The sequence below is a fragment of the Petaurus breviceps genome, unplaced genomic scaffold (genome assembly GCF_028583685.1).
Source record: "Petaurus breviceps papuanus isolate PSGF00001 unplaced genomic scaffold, PetGlider_PUasm1.0 551, whole genome shotgun sequence".
Taxonomy (NCBI): Eukaryota; Metazoa; Chordata; class Mammalia; order Diprotodontia; family Petauridae; genus Petaurus; species Petaurus breviceps.
The window spans coordinates 26338175-26359230 of NW_027186372.1; the positions used below are offsets into that span (position 1 = coordinate 26338175).

General features: G+C 38.3%; 1 protein-coding gene across 1 annotated transcript in view; it reads right to left on the bottom strand.

The window, feature by feature from the left end:
• ITK (IL2 inducible T cell kinase) overlaps positions 1-20444 on the bottom strand; it is an 85012-nt gene extending 64568 nt beyond the window's left edge. Inside the window, exon 1 of the mRNA XM_069102286.1 lies at positions 20188-20444. Coding sequence (XP_068958387.1) covers positions 20188-20325 — 138 coding nt within the window. The 5' untranslated portion in view covers positions 20326-20444. The remainder of the gene's footprint in view (positions 1-20187) is intronic.
• Positions 20445-21056: the final 612 nt, after the last annotated feature.

A 21056-nucleotide genomic window follows, 5' to 3' on the forward strand; every position in this document is an offset into this window, starting at 1 on the left:
AAAATGCCAGGGTAAAATAGTCCAAGAAAAGCAGTAAAAGGTCACTCCCATAAGCCAGAGGGAGCCCAAGCAAAACCTGCCTTTGGTTTTCTGTTTGTTATTCTGTCTGCCTAGCTCAGAATTATATTGTCCTTTGATCTCATCTCTTTCATTATCTGGGTGCAGAGCTAGAAGATATTTGGCAACCTCAGGATTACATGTAGGATACTTGGCATATATACATCACAATTCAAAAGGGACAAACTATTTATGTCCATATGCGTGCAAAACATGCAGACTCCACAAAACATGTCTTTTAAATCATCCTTTAAGAAGAGTGCATTTATGGTTGTATGGCTCAGTAGATAGACATCCACCCTTGAGAACAGGAAGTCCTAGGTTTAAATTATGCCTTCAACATACAGAAGCTGTGACACATGATACTTAGACATCATGCCCCATGAAGTTCTCTAAGACGATTAAGGATGGATAGAGCATGGTACCCACCTCCTGACAGAAATGTGATGGAATCAAGGTGCAGAATGAGACATACATTTTTGCTAATACAGCCAATGTGGGGATTTGTTTTGCTTGGCTATGTATGTTTGTTACAAGAATTTTCTTTTTTCCTTTTTTCAAGAGTAGGAGGAGAAAATAGATTTTTGTTAGTTTTAAAAAATTAAATTTAAAAACAGATTAAAAGACTATGAGGTTGGGGCGGTCAGGTGGCTCAGCGAGTAAGAGCACCGGCTCCAGTGTCAGGATGACCCGGATCAAATCCGGGCTCAGATACTCAGCACCACACCCAGAAATAACTGGCCGTGTAACCTTGAGCAAGTTACTTAACCCCAATTGCTTTAAAAAAAAAAAAAAGACTATGAGGTACAGATGAGTTGTCAATATGCATTGGTGGAGGGAGTTTCCATACCAAGGGTTCCCCTCACCAGTGAAATCAGACTCTTCCTTACGGTACACAGGCTGGATTCAAATCCCACAGTCCTGACTTGTTACTCTAGACTCACTGCCTTAGTCTTGCTATTGGTCTGTCACTTCAGGTAATTTTACAATTGCATTGCCATTTTCCCGGGGATAATAATGTCGGCTCACATTCACACACACACATACACATATGCATACATATACATACATGCATACGGTATCTGTGTGTGAATGACTTTTAAGTATACATGCTTTATGAAGTACTTTATATACATCATCTCATTTGATCCCCACAACAAGCTCAGAGGAGGGGAAGAAGGAAAATATCATTATCCTCACAGAATAGATGAAGAAACTGAGATCAGAAAGGTTAAGTAATTTGCCCAAAGTCACAGAGCTAGTAAATTGTGGAGTCTATCTGCACTAAAACCCAGATCTTCTGATCCCAAGTCTCCTGCTCTTTCCATTGTAACCATGCTCTTCTCTCAACTTCCCCAGCCCCTAGTTCTGGGCCTTTCCTCAGCAGCTGGGGTAATACCATGAAGGCAGTTGTCTATTCTACCCATATGTAAGGCCAGCACCATACATGATTTAAAGGAACTTGTTTTTGCTGCTGGTGGTTTGTTTAAAAAAAAGAAAAAAAGATCACTTTTTATAATAGACAGACTGTTGGATTAGCAGTCAGGAAATCTGTGTCCTGCTTCTGTATCTGCCGCTAACTAGCCAAGTGACCTTGGGAAAGTCTCTGCCTTCTCTGGTCTTTAGTTTTCTTCTATGTAAAATCAGGTGGTTGAATTAGAAAATGTCAAAGATCCCATTCAGATTCTGTTACTAAAAAAATAATCCAGGGATCTCCCTGAAGGTTCTAACATTGCCCATATAAAAAATACCCAGGATGAATCATGAGTTCACTCACTTCCTGAGGTCTTGATTTTATACACTTTACGTGGAAAACCTTATTTACCCCCTGAGCATTACCCTTCTCTCCTAGGATACGATGTCAGTACTGACTCAAAGTAAGAAGTACTATTAATAGAAACACAAGTGCAGCTCTCATTCAGCCATGGCTGGGTTTTTCCTGAAGGTTCTCACCTAAACCCTACATGCTAAACTAGTGAGATATGTATTTAGCAGAATTGAAGGTTTGAGTAAACAATTAGAAAATAGCCAACTCTAATCAACCCATGACTTTGTTCTTTCTTCTTTTCCATAAGACCTTCCCTACATAGACATCACAGTCACATATTTTTCCTTCTTCTCTGGTGGCATGAGGTGCCAGAAGACTGATTATGGTATGGATAGGACCATCCAGATCATCTTACAATGAACCATTTTATCAACTGATTACCACCAAAAGAAAGGACAATATTTGTCATAGGCCCATCACATTGTGAATTTGACAGCACAAGACGGCAGCAGAACTGTCACCATATGTCAATTTCCTATCAAACATGTAAAGGATCTGGCTAGCTACTGTGGCGACCATAGATGACCCATTTACAAATGAGTTTCTGGGAATATTAGCCAGCTTTGCCTGTATCTTATATGTGTAGAGTTCCCTATGTGTTGGGAGATTCTCTAAAGGGAACCTGTTAGGTATATAAAATACTAATCATGAATCTAACATGATAGATAGTTCATCAGAACGAAACAGAGTTGAGATTTTTACCCAGATACTTGGAGCCACAGTGGAGGTTCCACCTAGATTATCTGGCATGGATATCTCTTTGCTTCTACTCCTGTCTGCAAATGCTCTCTCAAACTACTAATTATTTCAGTGCTAAGTAATTTGAAAGGCAAGTTTAAAATGCTTTTGTGTGGCTATCTTTCAACACATTGTGGTTTCTGTCATTAGTTGGAGGTGAAGTTTCAGCATTAGCCTCAAATTCAGTTCTATGCAAGAATCCATTCCTTATACCCATACTTAGGAACCTGATAAATAATTGTTGATTGATTGGTCTGAATATTAGCAAAGAATATTACTAATGAAAAGGAAGTTCTATGAAAGAGAGATTTTTTAATCCTTGTATCTCAGGTACTAGCATTACTTTTTCTCACTCTATGGACTTAGTAAATATTTCTGAATCTAAATAAATTAAATTAAGAAAAAGGGACAACCGAGTGTAAGATGGACCTCAGAGAAAGCAGATTATAGCCCCTCTTCATTCATTCATTTAAAAAAAAAAGTAATAAGTGCCTACTAAATGCTATGCATTTGAGATACAAAAGGCAGAAAAAACAGCCCCTGCCCTCACAAATATACATATAAGCAAATATAAACTTTATATACTATGTAAATACAAAGTGATGGGGAAGGAGAGAGATGCCAATAGATAGAGAAGTCAGGAAAAGTCTATGTAAGAATAGGGTATTTGAAACTGGACTCTGAAGGAAACTAGGGATTCTTAAGAGTCAGAGGTGAGGAGGGAGTGCATTCTAGGCATTAATGGATGTTAGCACATTTCATGAGGATATTCACTCAGGGAATTTCATTTATATTTTTAAAGCAAACATTTATTGACTATGCAATCACAAAGCAAAAATCATCACTCAAAAGAATCTAAAACTAAACTAACTTTTATTTAAAATAAACACTGCAAATGATTCCCTTTAGTCAGATTCTTCTCCTTCAGTATAGGGCAACCTTTTCAACTTTATCTTCTTGGATTTAAAAAAAGGAGAAGTATCTTTGCAATGATACTCTATTCCCCTACTTCCACACTTTGCCGTAAAGGACATGATGGAATTAAAAGATTGGTGACCCAAGGTACACCCTTTTAAAAATTTAACTTTTAAAATTTTATCTCCCTTAACATTACTAACTAGAGCCTTGGGAAACAAAATGACCAAAGGAGTCAAAAGGGAAAATATGGTCTAGCTGATTGTCCTTGCCTCAGCTAAAGCCAATTGGAATGATGAGAGTAGGATCTTAACCTTCTGGGGTGAGTAGCCAGCTCACCTACCTTCCTCCCCCATAGGAACTGGACTCTGCCAAGCGGAAGCACTACCAGAGCAGGCAAGGAAATATTAGAGCCCAGAAGGACCTAGAAGGGCCTTTGACTGGTACAAACAGGTCAATAGACATTCCTGCTTCTTCCTCCTTCACCACAACCTGTTGGAATCAGTGAAGGGAGGTTAGTGGGAAATGGAAGAGAGAAGCAGAAGTAGCAGAGGAAGGCAGGAGCTGTAGCAACAGGGAGAGTAGGAAAGCCTCCCCTCAACCCTTGTGAGGTCTGGATCCCAGTTAGCCCCACTGTGGTTATAAGGGGATGTTCACACATTGTAATATGCCTGGGCGTGCCCAGCATACATTAGATATATGCCTATAATTTTAGTCATGCTCTCAAGGATCTTACATTCTATTGATTCTGGGAAATACTACTATGGAATAGAATGAGCTATAGTGAACTATTCATCTCTGGAGGTCTTCTGGTGAAAGTTAGGCATTTATTTCTTGAGGTTATTGTAGAGAGTTTTTAGGATGTAGTTTGGACCAGAGGGAGAGGCAACTAGGTAGCACAGTGGATAGGGTACTAAGCCTGGAGTCAGGAAGACATCTTCCTGAGTTCGAATATGGATCTCAGATACTTCCTAGCTGTGTGACTGAAGAGATTGCATAACCCTCTTGGCCTCAGTTACCTCATCTGTAAAATGAGCTAGAGAAGGAAATGGCAAATCATTCCACTAGTTGCCAAGAAAACCCCAAATGGGTTCACTGAGAGTTAACAACTAGACAACAACAAAATTGGACTAGAAACCTTCCAATTTTGGAATTTTACAATCTGAGGGTTATGGTTGGTCATAAGCCTCCTAATTTCCATATGATGATGTAAAGCTTGTTTATGTGCTATAGACTTTTTACCCTCCCAAAGACAAAAGGAAATCCACTTTCATCAAGGACAGTCAGGCACAGTTCTATAGTGGTCCATTTTCTGTTTTCCTAGTGATCACAAAGATTTATTAGGCAAACCCTGCTTTGTGATGGGGATTTTATAATATTAAAGAAGAATTGACAAGCGCAATGATGCAGATTTGTCACCATATCATTCAAATGTACCGTTTTCCAATCAACCAATCAATAGGCAAATATTTGCTAAGCACCTACTACAATATGTGCCAAGCACAGTGATGGACGTGCTAGGCACTGAGGATTTAAAGATAAAAACAGTGTCTGCCTTCAAGGTTGCATTCTACTGGGGCAAAAGGATATATGCACACATAAGTAAACACAAAGGACACAAGAAATTTCAATGGACACTAGTGACTGAGAGGACTGGGGAAAGTGAGATGTCAGATTTGAGCTAATCTTTGGAGGAGGTTAGGGATCCTAAGAGGCAGGGGTAAGGAGAGGGTGAATTCTAGGCATGGTAGACAGTCTTGGTGACGCTATGGAGACTGGTGACATTATGTCATGGTTTGAGAAGCGCAAGAAGGTCAGTTGGGCTGAAATGGAGAATGAATGGAGGGGAGTAATGTATAATGAGCCTTGATGGATAGGTTGGAACTAAATTGCAAAGGGCTTTAAATGCTGAACAGAGGAGATTATTTCCAAGCTGAGAGTCACAGAGCTTTCTGATTTAGAAAAAGTTCATTCACTGTAGCAAACCAACTATTATAATCCACTGGAAGGAATAATTGTAGGACTGAGGCATGACTAGTCTTTTGTTTTAGTTCGTGCAAGCTCACATCCTAGGTTCTCCTTCTACTTTATTATGGAAAGGACCTTTGAAATCATTAATTCTGACCTATCCATTTTGTAGAAGAATGGAGCAGCCTGAAACGTGAGAATGAAGACCTGGGTTTAGATTCCCAACTCTGCCATTTATGACCTGGAAGACCTTGAGAAAATCATTTCAATTCTCTTTGCCTCTGGCTCTTCATCTAAAATATGGGCATATTAATATCTACCTGACATATACAGGACTTGTGACCCTGAGTAAGTAGTCCCTCAACTTGACAGTGCCATAGACAACTATCTAAGACTGTAGATAGCAGATTAGGTGTTAATATGCATTGGTGGAGGGAATTTTCTCAATGGGAGTTTCCCTATATAAATGAAATCAGAGGTCCAGATCCAAACAAAATGGAACAAAATAAAAACACAAAACACTCCTCTATCTTATAGGGTAATTGTAAAAATGCAAAGAGGCAATGTATGTATGTATAGGAAGACAGACTTTTATACTGACCAAATTATAACAATCAGGCATTGCTGCTGTATTTTGACCAACAAAAAAAACTTCATTCTCTCTACTACACATGAAAAGCACTTGGTAAGACCCAAAGACCTTTGTGAATGTATTATATTATTATTTAGTGGAATAAACAGAATTGAATGAAGGCTTCTCAGCTCCCTGCTTTTCCTCATATCAAGCTTTCTCCTATAAAATGGAGGTAACAGTAGTTCACTCTCTGAACTGTTATGGAAACAAAACAGCCCTTATGAGCCTTGGCTGAGCTATTGTAAGAGCTTGCAGTATGAAATGTTATAGTTAAAACCTCACTATAAAGCTGTCTGGGGATTGGGTTCTCTAGCATAGGGCCAGTTTGAGGCAGTTTTGTGAGAAAAGCCCAAGTGTATTTTTGTTGATTCTTCATATTCCTGGCTGGCCCATTTTTCCTGTTGGCACAAAAATCTGCCCATCCCACCAGGGGCCCAGTTCCCTCCCTTTCTCCTCTCCAGTCAGCACTCTTAGCTTAGTCATTTTTTGGACCCTCCCTCTGTTTGTTGTGTGTTGAATTCCCTAAGGATCCTGCTAGGTAGCTACTTGCTAATTTGATAGTGCTAGTTAATAATGGCTTATGTTCTCTCTGCCAGGTAATATTTGCTTTTTCAATAATGGGGGAATTTGGGGCACCCTAAGACCATGAGTGGGGGAGATATTTTGGAGTAGAGTTTTTGGTTTTGTAACTTATTCTTTAAATCATACCACAAAAGCATCTGTTTCCCCTAAGGGTGTTTGTATATGTGTGTGTGCACATGTGTGCATGTGTAAATGCATGTGTATAGATTAATATAATACAAAGTTGGAGTAGCAGTTGTAAAAAAGAAATCAAAATAATTTAGGAAAATTTGAAAAAAAAAAGACCACTGTTAGATGGAGAATCAGGGAAGGCTTTATATGTTGACACTAATTGAACCTTGAAGGAAGTTCAGGATATTAGGAGGAAGAGATATAGAAAGAGGGCATCTGAGGTATGGCGGGTTGGATGGCCTAGTATCTGGGGAAAAATGGTGCATCAGTTTTAGTGACCAGCTCATAGTCCAGTTTGACTGCTATAGACTTCAGGAAGGAAAGTAGCCATAAATTAGACCAGAAATGTAAGTTAAGACCAGATTGTAGGGGGCCCTAAATGCCAGGCTAGAAATTTGTATTTTATCCTTGGGCAATGGGGAACCACTAATGGTTTTTGAGCAGGGGAATAACATGGTAACAATATTGACTTATTAAGGGGAACTCAAACGTCTCTTCGAGGATTAAATTTGATGAAGAGCCCTTCTGAACGCCAGCACTGTAATAGTGTTCTTCAATACTTAGAGCTTCTCATTAGAAACATAATCTTCCCTAAAAACATAATAACTTGAAGATCAAAATGGGCTATTTTGTGGTCCATTGTTCTTTAGAGTGAACATATAGTTTAGCTTAATGCTGCCAACCATCTTCACTGCCTAATCAATGCTCAAACTTGATATGTCTCATGGATGTCACTTTAAATGCTTTCTTATTGAAATGGAATAGGGACATATTTAAAGTTTACTTAGAAAAAGGGTGACAAAAAAAGGGGGTGGCCAGGTGGCTCAGCGAGTAACATCACTGGCCCCAGTGTCAGGATGACCTGGGATCGAATCCGGGCTAATACTTAGCACCACACCCAGAAATAACTGGTTGTGTAACCTTGAGCAAGTTACTTAACCCCAATTGCTTAAAAAAAAAAAAAGAAAGAGGGTGACAGAGAAAATAAGAATGTTAAGCAATTAAACACATCAGGGAGCCTCTAAATAAATTATTCTGGCTCCATGGAAATTATATGGTAACTCAAAGCCCCTGGGCCAGATTATTAACCTATAGAGTACAGCTTACTTTTACTGGATTTCAAGGAACTGGAGGGAAATTTGATCTAAAGGGGAATTTTATATGCATGGGAAACTACTTAAGAGTTTCTGCTCTCACCTTTTCAGTGGCCCTAGAGTATCTTGAAGTCAAACACGAACCTTGGGCTTGAGTGAAAATAACTGCATGGATGAATAGTGTAATTGATTATGAGCAGGTTCCAGAAGGGATAGGTAGGAAACTGTTTGATTTCTGTGGGTTTATTTCAGTGGGCTTGACATGAGTGTATTTCATTTTATATTGATCTCACAGCATGAGAAAATGGGCCTTTGTGTTTTCTAGTTTTCAAAAGCTCCTGAGTCTTGTGCTTTTATGTACGTCATTCTCTCCCCTCAGACCTAATTTGAGTGCAGAAATTGAAGTGATGTAGGCACATTCCCCTCAAAAAAGTGTTACTTGCTGATCAGAAGGGTAGAATTTTCACTAGAATCTATTGTTAATTCGTGTTTATTGGCCTTCAGAATGAGATTGCTTGGGGCCATGGAGACTCTTTCTATAGCAGGCATAGTTGAGTGAAGTAGATCATTAAGCAATTAACTAAATATTTATATTTATTTATTATATGAATAATGCAAATGTCCAAAGTGAAAATTTGGACCAAATAAATCTCTTTTTCCTGCAATATCCCTATGGAAATATGAGTAGCTGGAATTATCTATAGATGTACCTGTCTCCATTTTCTTTTGCCTCTAGTCTTTCCACAATATGGTTTTTCTTCTTCACCACTGACCAGGCAATACACTGCTATGATCATGTTACTTCTCTACTCAAATACCTTTAAGTGGCTCCCCATTGCCTATTGAATAAAGTATGAATTCCTGATCCTGCCCTATTTGCCTCAGTTCCTCATCTATAAAATGAGTTGAAGAAAATGACAAACCACTCTAGTCTCTTTGCCAAAAAAAAACCTGAAATGAGGTCATGAAGAGTTGGACGTGACTGAAATGACTGATCGACAAGGATGACAACATCAACTCTATGTTCTGTCAAACTGGAATACTCTCCATCCCTAATTCTTGTCCTGCCTCCTTTGGGCTCCATACATTTGCTCACAATGTTCCCCATGCCTGGAATTAACTTCCCACTTATTTCTATTCATTAGTGTTAAAGTCTTCCTTCAAAACCAAAGTCAGATGCAATTTTCCATCAGTCTACAAAGTAGTTGTACTATAGATGGTCTCTAAAGTTCCTTTTAGGTCCAAATCTGATCCCAAGCCCTATTTTCTAATTTAACACTGACTCATATACAAAAGTGACAATCCTTACTGTTGACTATCCAAGCTCTGTGTGAGGTATAATGGGGGAAAAAACTCCCCTAGAGTTGGAACTCACAATCTAGCATTCAGATCTTTGACCTGGTGCTTACTAAGTATGTGATCTCAAACATGTTACTTTCTAGACTGCAGTTTTGGTAAAATTGACCTACATGTCTTCTGAGGTCCTTTGCCTTCTGCAGCCTCCTCTCTGTTCCTCATATTCACCACTCCATCATCTCCCATCTCCATGCTCTTGTGATGACTGGCTGCCATGCTGAATGCTCTTTGTCCTTACTTGGACCTCACAGGATCTTTCACTAAGTACTACCTCCCACACAAAGTCTCTCCTGATCCCCCCAACCACTAATTCCCTCCCTCTTTAACGACCTTTTATTTAACCACTTTTTATTTAGCTGAATTTATTATCTTTATATTTATTCCATAAGTCTTAATTTAGGTACTTGTCTCCTCAGTAAGAGGCAAGTTCCTTGTGGGTAGGGATTACTTTGTTCTTTGTATCCCTGAGTCTTAGCACAGTGCCTGTCACACAGCAGGTGCTGAATAAATACTTGTTGATTGGTTAATTGAGTAATCTTATGCCCCTGAAAGCTGCTATAAATGCTTTCCCATCAAAATAGAATGAGAAGCTGGCAAAAGAACAAGTCTCAAAAGTGTGGGATGGAGAATGTGGGCCTAACTAAAGGCCCACACTTCCCTCCTTGCCTTCCTCTTTTCCTCTGAGTCTTTGTAAGTTTGATTTTGGAAGTGAAATCCTCTCTATGCTTATCTGAATCCTGTTCTTTAAAAACCCAGTTCAGGTTCTGTCCTTGGTTTCTTTGACCATTGCAGCCTATAATGGGCTCTACCCCTGGGCAGCATTGACTGTCTGCACCACATACGTGGCACTTACCATATACTTTCCATATATTATCATTTAACTTTTCATATGGATACATATTTTTCATATAATGTGAAGAGTCTTGGGTTGGAGTTATGTAACCTGGACTTGAATTCTATCTCTGTTATGTGAGCACAGTTAATTCATTTTAGTATTCTGGACCTCAGTTTCCTCATCTGTAAAATGGGAAGAAAATATACATACCACATATTTCATATAGCTGTTTTGAGGGAAATGCTTTGTCTTTAAAAATTTGTAATTTCAAGTCATTATTCTTCCCCCCCCCAAGTCTCATTTGCATTCCCCCAGATAAACTAGCACAGGGGTGGGGAACCTGAAGCCTTGAGGCCACATGTGGCCTTCTAGGTCCTCAAGCATGGCCCTTTGACAGAATCCAAACTTCACAGAACAAATCCCCTTAATAAAAGAATTTGATCTGTAAAACAGACTCAGTCAAAAGGCCACATCCAAGGACCAAAAGGACACACAAGGCCTCTAGACCACAGGTTCCCCACCCTTGGCCTAGCACAATGCTTTGTACATAGCAGATGCTTAATAGTATCTGATATTTGATTGACTAGTCCTTCTCTCCCTTCTCACTTTTATCCTTTCTTAAGAGCAGTGATTACCATTCTGTTTTGAAATACATTGAGAATTTTGTACCATGGTATGAAATTCTCGAAACATTTCAGTTCTTTTTTAAAAATTAATACCATAGCAGAGGCCTGGACACTGACTCCGGGCAGCAGGGCACGGATGCTGACCCCGGGTGGTGCAGAGGCCCAGACCCCTGGGCGTGCCGAGGCCCAGACAAGACTTGATCAACGTGGTGGCAAGTTGACCCACCAACCACAAGGACCACTACCAGGCCTATCACCGCAGGGCTGGGACTATACAGAGCAGGTAAGAGTCAAATGCAGGGCGCCTGGCAGGGAAAACAGCTACTCTCGAGACTACCAATCCACAGCCTAGAAATTGAAAAAAGCCCTATCTGGACTTCCAGGGACCAGGATGGCAGAGTGAACCCTGGCTGCTCCAACCCCCCCCCCCAATCCTCCCCTACCCCCGCTCTGACCCTGAAAACATAGTAATTATTGCCCCAAAGCAGTACTTTAAACAGTAAAGGCTTGGGGACCCTAGAGGAAGGGCGTGGCTAGGACCCTGCCTCAAAATGGGTAAAAAGCAGACTGCAAAGACAAAGACTCTGGAGTCCTACTATCATGAGTAGGAGGAACCAAATTCAGAGGGAGACAATGTTGACTCCACATCCATAGTTGAAGCCTCAACAGGGAGCTGGTCTCAAGCACAGAAAGCATTCTTAGATGATCTCAAAAGGAACTTTGAAAACCAAATTAGAGAAATAGAAGATAAAATGAATAATTCTTTTAAGATCAAAATTAGAAAAATGTTACAATGAAGAAAACAGCTGCTTAAAAAGAAAAATGTGTGATATGGAAAAGGAGCTCCAAAAACTTACCGAGGAAAATAATTCGTTAAAAACTAGAATCAACCAAATTAAAGTGAATAACTCTATGAGGAACCAAGAATCAGTCAAACAAAACATCAAGAATGAAAAATTAGAAAAAAGTAAAATATCTCAATGGAAAAATAACTGACCTGGAAAATAGATCCAGGAGAGATAATCTGAGAATCATAGGCCTACTGGAAAATCATGATGAAAAAATGAGCCTGGACAACATCTTCCAAGAGCTCATCAAGGAAAACTGCCCTGAGATACTAGAACCAGAGGGTAAAATAGAAATCAAAAGAATCCACTGGTCACCTCCTGAAAGAGATCCCAAATTGAAAAGTCTGCAAAATGTTGTGGCCAAACTTCAGAACTACCTGGTAAAGGAGAAAATACTACAAGCAGCCAGAAAGAAACAATTCAAATATCGAGGAACCACAATGAGGATCACACAGGATCTGGCAGCCTCTACACTGAAAGATCGGAGGAAAAAGAAAAAAAAAAGAAAAAAATTAATAACATGTAACACTTTTTTGAAGGGGGGATCAGTAAGTACAAAAAAATCTGAACAACCAAATAGTGTGGCAACTTGGAAAGCTTGGCCATCCTACTTTAGAGACATGGGAAAAAATAGGAACCATGAGCCAGACATTTCCCTCGTGAACTTTTCTTTGCTACTATAAGAATCATATGGGGGCGGCTAGGTGGCTCAGTGCATAGAGTACTGGCCTTGGAATCAGGAGGACCTGAGTTCAAATCCAGCCTCAGACATTTAACACTTACTAGCTGTGTGACCTTGGCAAGTCACTTAGCCCCAATTGCCTTGGCTTCCCCCTCCAAAAAAAAAAAAAAACCAAAAAAGAATCATATGGTGGAAACTTACATGGAACAGCTAGAAACTGGCCCCTCATGTAAGTAAAAGGGCTAATTCAAACGCTACGATCTGTTAATCCCTTTCCAGAAAATTGGTCAAAGTCTGAAAAATATCACTCAAATGGATTGAATGAGGTTAAATCTCCTTCATCAGATCACAACCAGGTGATCTAATTTAAATTCAGGGATTAGACAAAGAACTGAGCAAATCTGAATTTTTCCATTCTTTGTTTTATAGATTAGCTGAGAAACATCAAGGTGAAGTAGAAACTGTTCAATTTAGAATGAGTTGTGGGTTCAAATCCCAGCTCTTACATTAAACACTTTATCTGACCTTGGACAAGTCACTTTGCTGTTGTGAGCCTGTTTTCTACATTTGAAGAATGGGAATTATAATAATTATATTACATACCTCCTGAAGCTGTGGTAGGAAAAAAAAAAGAACTTGTAAACTATAAAGGATCATAGAAATGTTAACTATTTCCTTTAGGAACGAATTACATACCTGAGAAAAACTGACAAAATATTAACAAAAATTATTACTGATGTGGCTTTGGGCAAATCATTTATCCTTGACCCTCAGTCTCTTCATTTCTAAAAGGATAAGGTTGGATTTGGCATAGTTCCTTCTAACTCTAGGTCTATGGTCCTATGCTTAGTTGAATAAAATGCCATAACCAAAAATAACATATTATCTCTCCAATAGAGGGTGAATGATGGGGGAAAGGGCATTGAACTAAGTGTTCAATGTATTTTAGTCCCAGTTCTACCAACTCACTTGGCAAATGACCTTGACTGAGTCACTCACCTTTCTGGGTCTCAGTTTCTTTATCTGAAAAGAGAGGGTTAAGCTAAATGATCTCTGAAGTGCTTTCTGGCACCACAATTTAAATTCACAATTCTTTTTGATGTTCGACAGTTCTGGCTTTCTCTAATTTCATAGCTAGTCCACAACACAGACTGGCAATAAACTTGTGTGGTTGGTGAGCTCATATTTCAAGTGAACACCTGGAAGGCCTTATTTGAGATCATTCTTATCCTGTTACAGATGATTTAATGCTAGGTTTTTGAATGGAACAAAAATGAAAATGAAAGTCTCTTATGAGGCAGAAAAATGTGGATTAATGGTTACTTAAATGAGATCAGTTACTACAAAGAGAATTGGAGTTGTTAAGAGTATCCTACTCTTAAAATCAAGCAGAAACAAAGTGTCAGATCCCTGGATTTTCATTTACATTCAGACCAATGTCAATTAATTTCCCCTTTTTCTTGTTAAATGTTTTTTAATCGATCAACCAACAAACATTTATTAAGTGCGTACTACGTGCCAGGCACTGCTCTGAGTACTAGGGATATAAAGTCGAAAAATGAAACACCCGCTTGTGTAAGTAATTTAGTGATGTTCTTTTTATATATCCCTGTCACTTCCTCCAAACCTCCAAACTCCCCCAGGAATAGAACTTTCTCTCAAAACAAATAAGTATAGCCAAGCAAAACAAATCAGAGTATGGTCTCTGGCTGAAATGTACACCTCACTCAATCAACAAGCATTTATTAAGCACTTACTAACTGCTAGGCATTTTTCTAAATACTGGGGATCAAAAAAAAAAAAGAAGCAAAAATAGTACCTACCTTCAATGAGCTTATATTCTAACGTGAAAAACAGCATGAGCAAATCAGAAAATTTAAGATAACAACAGAGTAGATGAAAGGTAATCTTAGCAGCTAGATCACTACCTCTCAGATCAACTACTGCTTTTCTTCTTTAAATGCAAACCAGGAGCAGAGAATAGCTCCTGATGGAGAATGGACACTTGTTGAAATGAGGAAGCTTTTCATAAGCTCCATTAGGGAAGGTTCTCTTTTTCTTCTTTCATTCACTGTCATAGCTATCTAGTAAGATGACAACTAGAATAAAAGAATGCACCATATACATTGCACAAAATGCAAGTTCAAGATCCTCCAGAGGATATTAAGTCCTAACTCTTTAGACCTTTGATTAACAATTAAAGATATCATCAAGAGGGGCGGCCAGGTAGCACAGCAAGTAAGAGCACCGGCTCCAGTGTCGAGAAGACCTGGAGATGGAATCCCGGGCTCAGACACTTAGCACCCGCCCAGAAACACCTGGCCGTGTAACCTTGAGCAAGTTACTTAACCCCAATTGCTTAAAAAAAAAAAAAAAGAATAAATATATCATCAAGAGACTGTGTTTCTAGCTCTGGCCATGTGACTGGCTCCCTAGCTATATGACCTCTGGGAATGCCATTGGCCTTCTACCCACCTCGTTTTTCTCATCTATAAAAGAGGTGGTTGGATTAGATGGTCTTTCCATTTCCTCCCAATATAAAAAACATGAAGCTTTTAGGAAAATAGAAAATTTAGCTATATCTTTACTTTCTATCACATGTACTTTTTTTTCCTTTTAAATAGAATATAAAATCATTTATAGTAGGGATTATTTTATTCTTTGTATTTGTATCCTCAACACCTAGCAGAGTATCTGGCACATAGTAGGCTTAATAAATGCTTGTTTGTTTGATTGATTGTGAATGAGCAGTTTCCATGAACTTTTCATTCCTTTGTCTTCAAGAGCCAGGAAGACCCTATGAGGTTATCTTTCTAAGGCATAGGTGGGTCTTTCCTTGTCACTTCTTTGCTCAAAAAACTAAAGCTATTCTCTCTTGTCCAGAGGACAAGATATATACTCCTTAGCCTGACCATTCAAGGTATTCTACAATCTGGCCCCAACCTACCTTATATGACCTTATTTTCCATTATTCCCCTTCACGTAATCATATATATTCCAGCCATATTGTACTACCATGTCCTGCCAAGCCAACCCCCATCTCTGTGAATTCATGTGAACCATTCTCCATTCTTAGAATGGACTCTTCTTTCCTTATCTCACCCTTTAAGAATACTCATCTTTACTCAGTTCTCAGTGCAGGTATCAACTTCTTTGTCAAGTCTCACTCAATCCTCCCTGAAAGTAAAGTTCTATTGCTGGGGGAGTTTGGAGGAAGTGACGAGGATGTATTAAAAGAGCATTAATACCTGAAAGTATTATCTCTCTCCTAAAATTTTTCTCAAGCCCTCTGTCTCAATTTCTTCTCTGTCCCCATCATTCCCTACTTTTTACTTATCTGTGTGTATGCATCCTTGCCCTAAGCCCTTCCCGGGGAATACAAGCTACTTAAGAGCAGGGACCCTGTCATTTTTATCCTTATATCCCCAGGACTCAGTATAGCCCCTCATACATAGTGTGCATCTAATAAATATGTAATCCAGGGAGGTAGGTAATTAGAGCAGGTATTATCATCCCATTTTATCGAACCAGAAATATGATAGTATCACAGGATATGACCTAGGAGATCATTACCTAATCATTTCATTTTACAGATGAGGAACCTGAGTGTTGAGAGGATGGGACCTGTCCAAGGTCACACAGTAGGTTGTGGAGCCCTATTGGGTCCTGTATGGAGATGACATTGAGACAAAACATCCAGCAGGTCCTACTGAACTGGAAAGTGGTCATGTACTGGCCTGGTTATGCTTCTGTTGACTCAGCAAGGTCTTAGGTAAGTCTGAAGACGCCCACATCATTAAAAGGCCACAGAAAGGCTTGTATATAGATGGTCCACTAAAACACAGAGGAGTTGTGAACTGTGTAGTAGAGGGTGTGCTCATACCAGTAGAATTAATACTCTCTGAAGCATAGATTTATTACTCAACATAACCCAGAAAACACTTAAGCCAGTGCTTCCAGAGACCCATCCATTGGTGCTCATTTGGTCAGGAGTATTATACAGACTATGTTCCTCTCTCAAAACCCAACACATAGCATTTAATAGCTATGTATTGAATAGAATGTACTACCAGTGACCCTTTTAGCATTAGCAGTAAGTTTAGCAAAGTTAGATAGAGGACCAGACTTAGAGTCAGGAACGTCTGAGTTAAAATCTGACCTCAGATTCTTACAAACTGTGTGAACTTGGGCACAAGGTCTTAACCTTTGTCTGTCCATTTCCTCATTTGTAAAGTGGGGATAATAATAGCATCTACCTCTCAGGGTTGTTGTGTGTGAGGATCAAATGAGATAACATTTATAAAGTGCTCAGCACAGTACCTGGTACCTAGAAAGCACTCTATAAATGTTAGTTATTATTGTTGTTGTTACTACTACAACAGCTACTACTACTACAGTTATACTACTATTACTATTGTTATGCACAAGTTCTCAAAAAGAGGCAGTGAAGAAATCTCTACATAGACAATGATCGCAATATCATTAACTCACATTTTTATCATTAAAAATTTGTTTTAATCCTCAACTTAGCAAACAGCAAATGAAATGGAAATTTCCATATAAATAGTAAAACAGAAAAAAAAGGATTACATAAAAAACTGTAAATCCCCATTATTTACTAGCTCATGCTTCTTGAGGCTTTAGGTTTAATAAAAATGCTTGTTTCACAGCTTTTATTTTGGGACGACAACCCAGGTCTCCTGAGTCTCAGTCTAGTGCAACTCATGATATACCCCTCATTAAAATTCCCTATTTGATATAAAGACCTCTATAAATTTAATGGAGTATCTAGATTGCTCAGTGGATACAGAATCAGGCCTGGAGTCAGGAATACCTGAGTTCAAATTTAGCCTCAGATACTAGCTGTGTGACTCTGGGTAAGTCACTTATCCCTGTTTACCTCAGTTTCCTCATTTTTAAAATGAGTTGGAGAAGAAAATGACAAACCACCCCAACACCTTTGCCATGAGAACCCCAAGAAGGGGTCACAAAGAGTTGAACACAGCTGAAAAATGATTGAACAACAACAAAATAAATTATAATTTTAATTTAATTAAAACTTTAAACTGCATAGCGGGTTAAGAGGTATTGGTTTTCTGTATGGAATGCTCAGCTAAGATGAATCTTCACTTACACTAATCCTCTTCTTAGCTCTGACATGCCATGTTCTAAGGTTTGAGCACAAACACTATGTTCAAAAACCTTTCCAGTTTTGACATGCAATGTTCTATTTTTGAAGCTTTTTTCCAGCTCTGATATTCAACAATCTAAGGACCCTTACAGCTGAGAAATTTTATGGTTCTATGAAACTGGCTATATAACTTTGGAAATTATACACACACACACACATAACTATATTTAACCCATATTAATAGAAAGAACTGAGATGAACTTTCCTAGTGACATTTGGGATGGCTGTGACCATGAGGAGTCATTTAACTTCTTGGCTTTCATTTTCTTTCACTTGAAAATTAACATGTTCAGATCATTTCCCAGTATGATGTCGTGGTAAGTGTATTAAATTTGGCAGCAGAGAATATTGCTTCACATTCTACCTCTTCCACTTAACACCTCTGTGAGTTTCTGGGCATCAGTTTCCTCAGCTGGAAAATGAATTTACTGGACAAGATGACTTCTAGCCCTAAATCTATGATTCTACGACTTCAAAGAGAATTTGGGTGATCACATTTAATGAAGATGAAATCTTGAGAAAGAAGGTGCTATGCTCCTAATAACAATGTTGCTATTAATGTTAAGTGGTCTACAGTGAATAGGTTGTGTGGGAGACAGTAGCTTTAGTATTAAGAACTGAGAAGGTAAGAATAAACTGTAATTCACTCACTCTAACAATCTTACTATGATCTCAGACAAATTTCTCTGTATTTTATCGTATATTTTAAAGAAAAAACAAGTTACCTTTGTTTACACACATGTATTATAAGCATAAGAAAACAATAAACGTTGCGAGTAATGACAACATGCTCTTGGTATTCAGCAAGGAGTCTTTAGCTGGGACATTTATTTCCCAGGATTGACAAACTGTCCTCGTGTATTAAAGAACCTTCTACATAATTAAGTTTGCCTCTAGGAAACGTATTCTAAGGAGTAAAGCCTGAATCAAGTCCATTAGGACGGGCTATTATAACCTCAAGGCACTTTTTATGCATGATTAATACAATAATGTCCAGCTTCATTGCTCAATAAGGCAATGTTACATGGAACAAACAAGAAGTAATGAGCGAAAAATATAAACCATATCTAAGCAAGACTCAAACCATGTTTAAGAGCCAAGAATTCCTGTCATAATCTGAAACAAAGACTTAAACAAAAGGTGCCATTTATAATAAATAAAAAATATACTCATGTTATACTATATCTTAGCTCAATGGAATAAATTATTGACACCTGTTTCTTATTTTTTTTTTTTGGTCAGGGACTCTTTGGGCAGTCTGTGAAGCCTACAGATTCCTTCTCAGGATAATGTTTTTAAATGCATAAAATATAAAGGGTTTCAAAGAAAGTTAATTACACTGAAATAAAGCTATCAAAATACTATAAAAATCAACCAAAAATGGCTATGATCTTATCATCTAGACTGAGAATCTGATTATAATCTTCTACAGCACCTATCCCAATATTTGTCTTCAATTATTGCATTTTCTTTCTCTTTTTTAAGGCACATAAACATAACATATATATATATACACACATATATACATATACACATAACAGACACACACATATGTATACCTCCTGGAAAAATAGGCCACATAATTTTAAGATAAAATGTTTATGGATGACTAACAACCACTAAGCCACAGATGCTTTGTTGTGCTAGGTTTCATTCAAGACTTTTGTCTACTTTACATTAGAGATTTTGTCTTAGTATTGGGGAGAACTGAGGAGTGGGCCCATTACTTCAAAGTACTTGATCTCATGCTAACAACCTCCAGTTCATATCCTAAATAAAATGAGCTCATTATTTTGACAGTTATCTATGAATTACATGGGGAGCCATCAGGATTGGGAGGGAGGAAATCTAAGCATGCCAGTGGTCACTATTAGCTGCATGACCTTTCACAAGTCATCTAACATCCTAGGCTTTTACTTTCTCCTCTGTATAATAAAGGACTCAGACAAGATGATGTGTAAAGGTCATTTCCAACTCTAACATTCTATGATAACTTATATACCCTTCTGTAAAAATGAAGCTAAAGCTTGTGTCTATCCACATTATGAAGACAACCTGGATAGTGAAGTATAGATGACAAATCTTTAGAAAAAATTTTAAAAATACTGTCCAAGGGACAGTTCACAAAACCATTGCATCTCTAAGCTAGAAACTTTACCACACAAATGCCCTCTTAGAAAATTAATTACTGAGATGACAAAGCTTGAACTAGACCCCAGGCATATGGATACTCCAGTGCTCTCCCCTACAGTAAATAAAAAAAATAATAATAATATATCATGATTTTCTTCCTTTTGATAAATGGAAACAACCTAACAGCTGAAACTTAGAAAGATAGATGGAAATCATATTGACAATGAATCCCCAGCTAACTGTAATGTTCCCGAATAGATAATAGCTGCCTCATGTTCTTCACTTTGCTCTGTGCAGACCCATTATCAACATCTCCCACTGCTATCTACAGGCAAAGTTTGGGGCATCTAAATTTGACAATAACTAAGTGATACATTCCTAAGGACTCTGGCGAAGACAGAATAATTTATAAAAAAAATTAAGTGCATTTTACATCTTCAGAATATTAGTTCATCCTCTCCAGGATACATTCTATTCAAAGCACTAGTGGGGGTGGGGGTGGGGGGAGAGGGAATTAGTAGTCACATACCCCATGGCGGTCTTCGAAATAGGCTAAGTTGGCTTTGGTTAAAACAAAGAAGCGCACTTTGAAGTTGGAGGGGGACGTCCTTCTCTTTTGTTGGGATTTTTTGATCAGTTGTTCTTCCAGAAGGATACAGTTATTCATGGTCCAGCCCTGAAAAAGTCGAGCACCTTGGACATAACCCCTCTGCACAACTGAAGGAAGCAAGTTTAGGAAAAAGACTGCGAAGAGGAGGCGGTTATTCTCAAAGCACTATTGAAAGGCAGTCTAGGTGCTTCCAGTGTTATCTTTCTATCTACATTCAGTCAGCATCGCTTGGCTTCCTTTCTGATGTCAAAAGCCATAACCACATCCTTTCAAAATCCACCAAACGAGGCACCATGGACTGAAAAAAAAAATACCCTTTACTGTATGTTTTGGAAAATTATTTTTGAAGGGGACAGTAATCAAAGTGAATTTAAGGATTAGTTCTTTAATTTTTTTAAAGTAAATGGCTGTGCATTTTTTTTCATAGTTTAGCTAATCCATTAGCCATTTAATTAATAAATTTAATGTATTCCAAAAGTAGACGGCTGCTGATGTACACATCGGTGACTTAATACAATTAATCTGGCAAAAATGGGACATACATCTTGCTGTCCACATGTCACATATAGTACCTCATGATGCTATATTTCAACCTGGCTTTAGTAAACCAGACAGTGCTAGAGAACCAGAGAAGGTATATTCTGGATGGGTATGAATAAAGGAAGAAAAAAATTGTCAGTCTCTGATATAGTGAAATAATTCTTTAAAAGTTTATTATTTTGCCTTAAATCATGAAGCCACAGCTTAATTTCATACTATCTGTTAGATATCCCATTTACTATACTTGA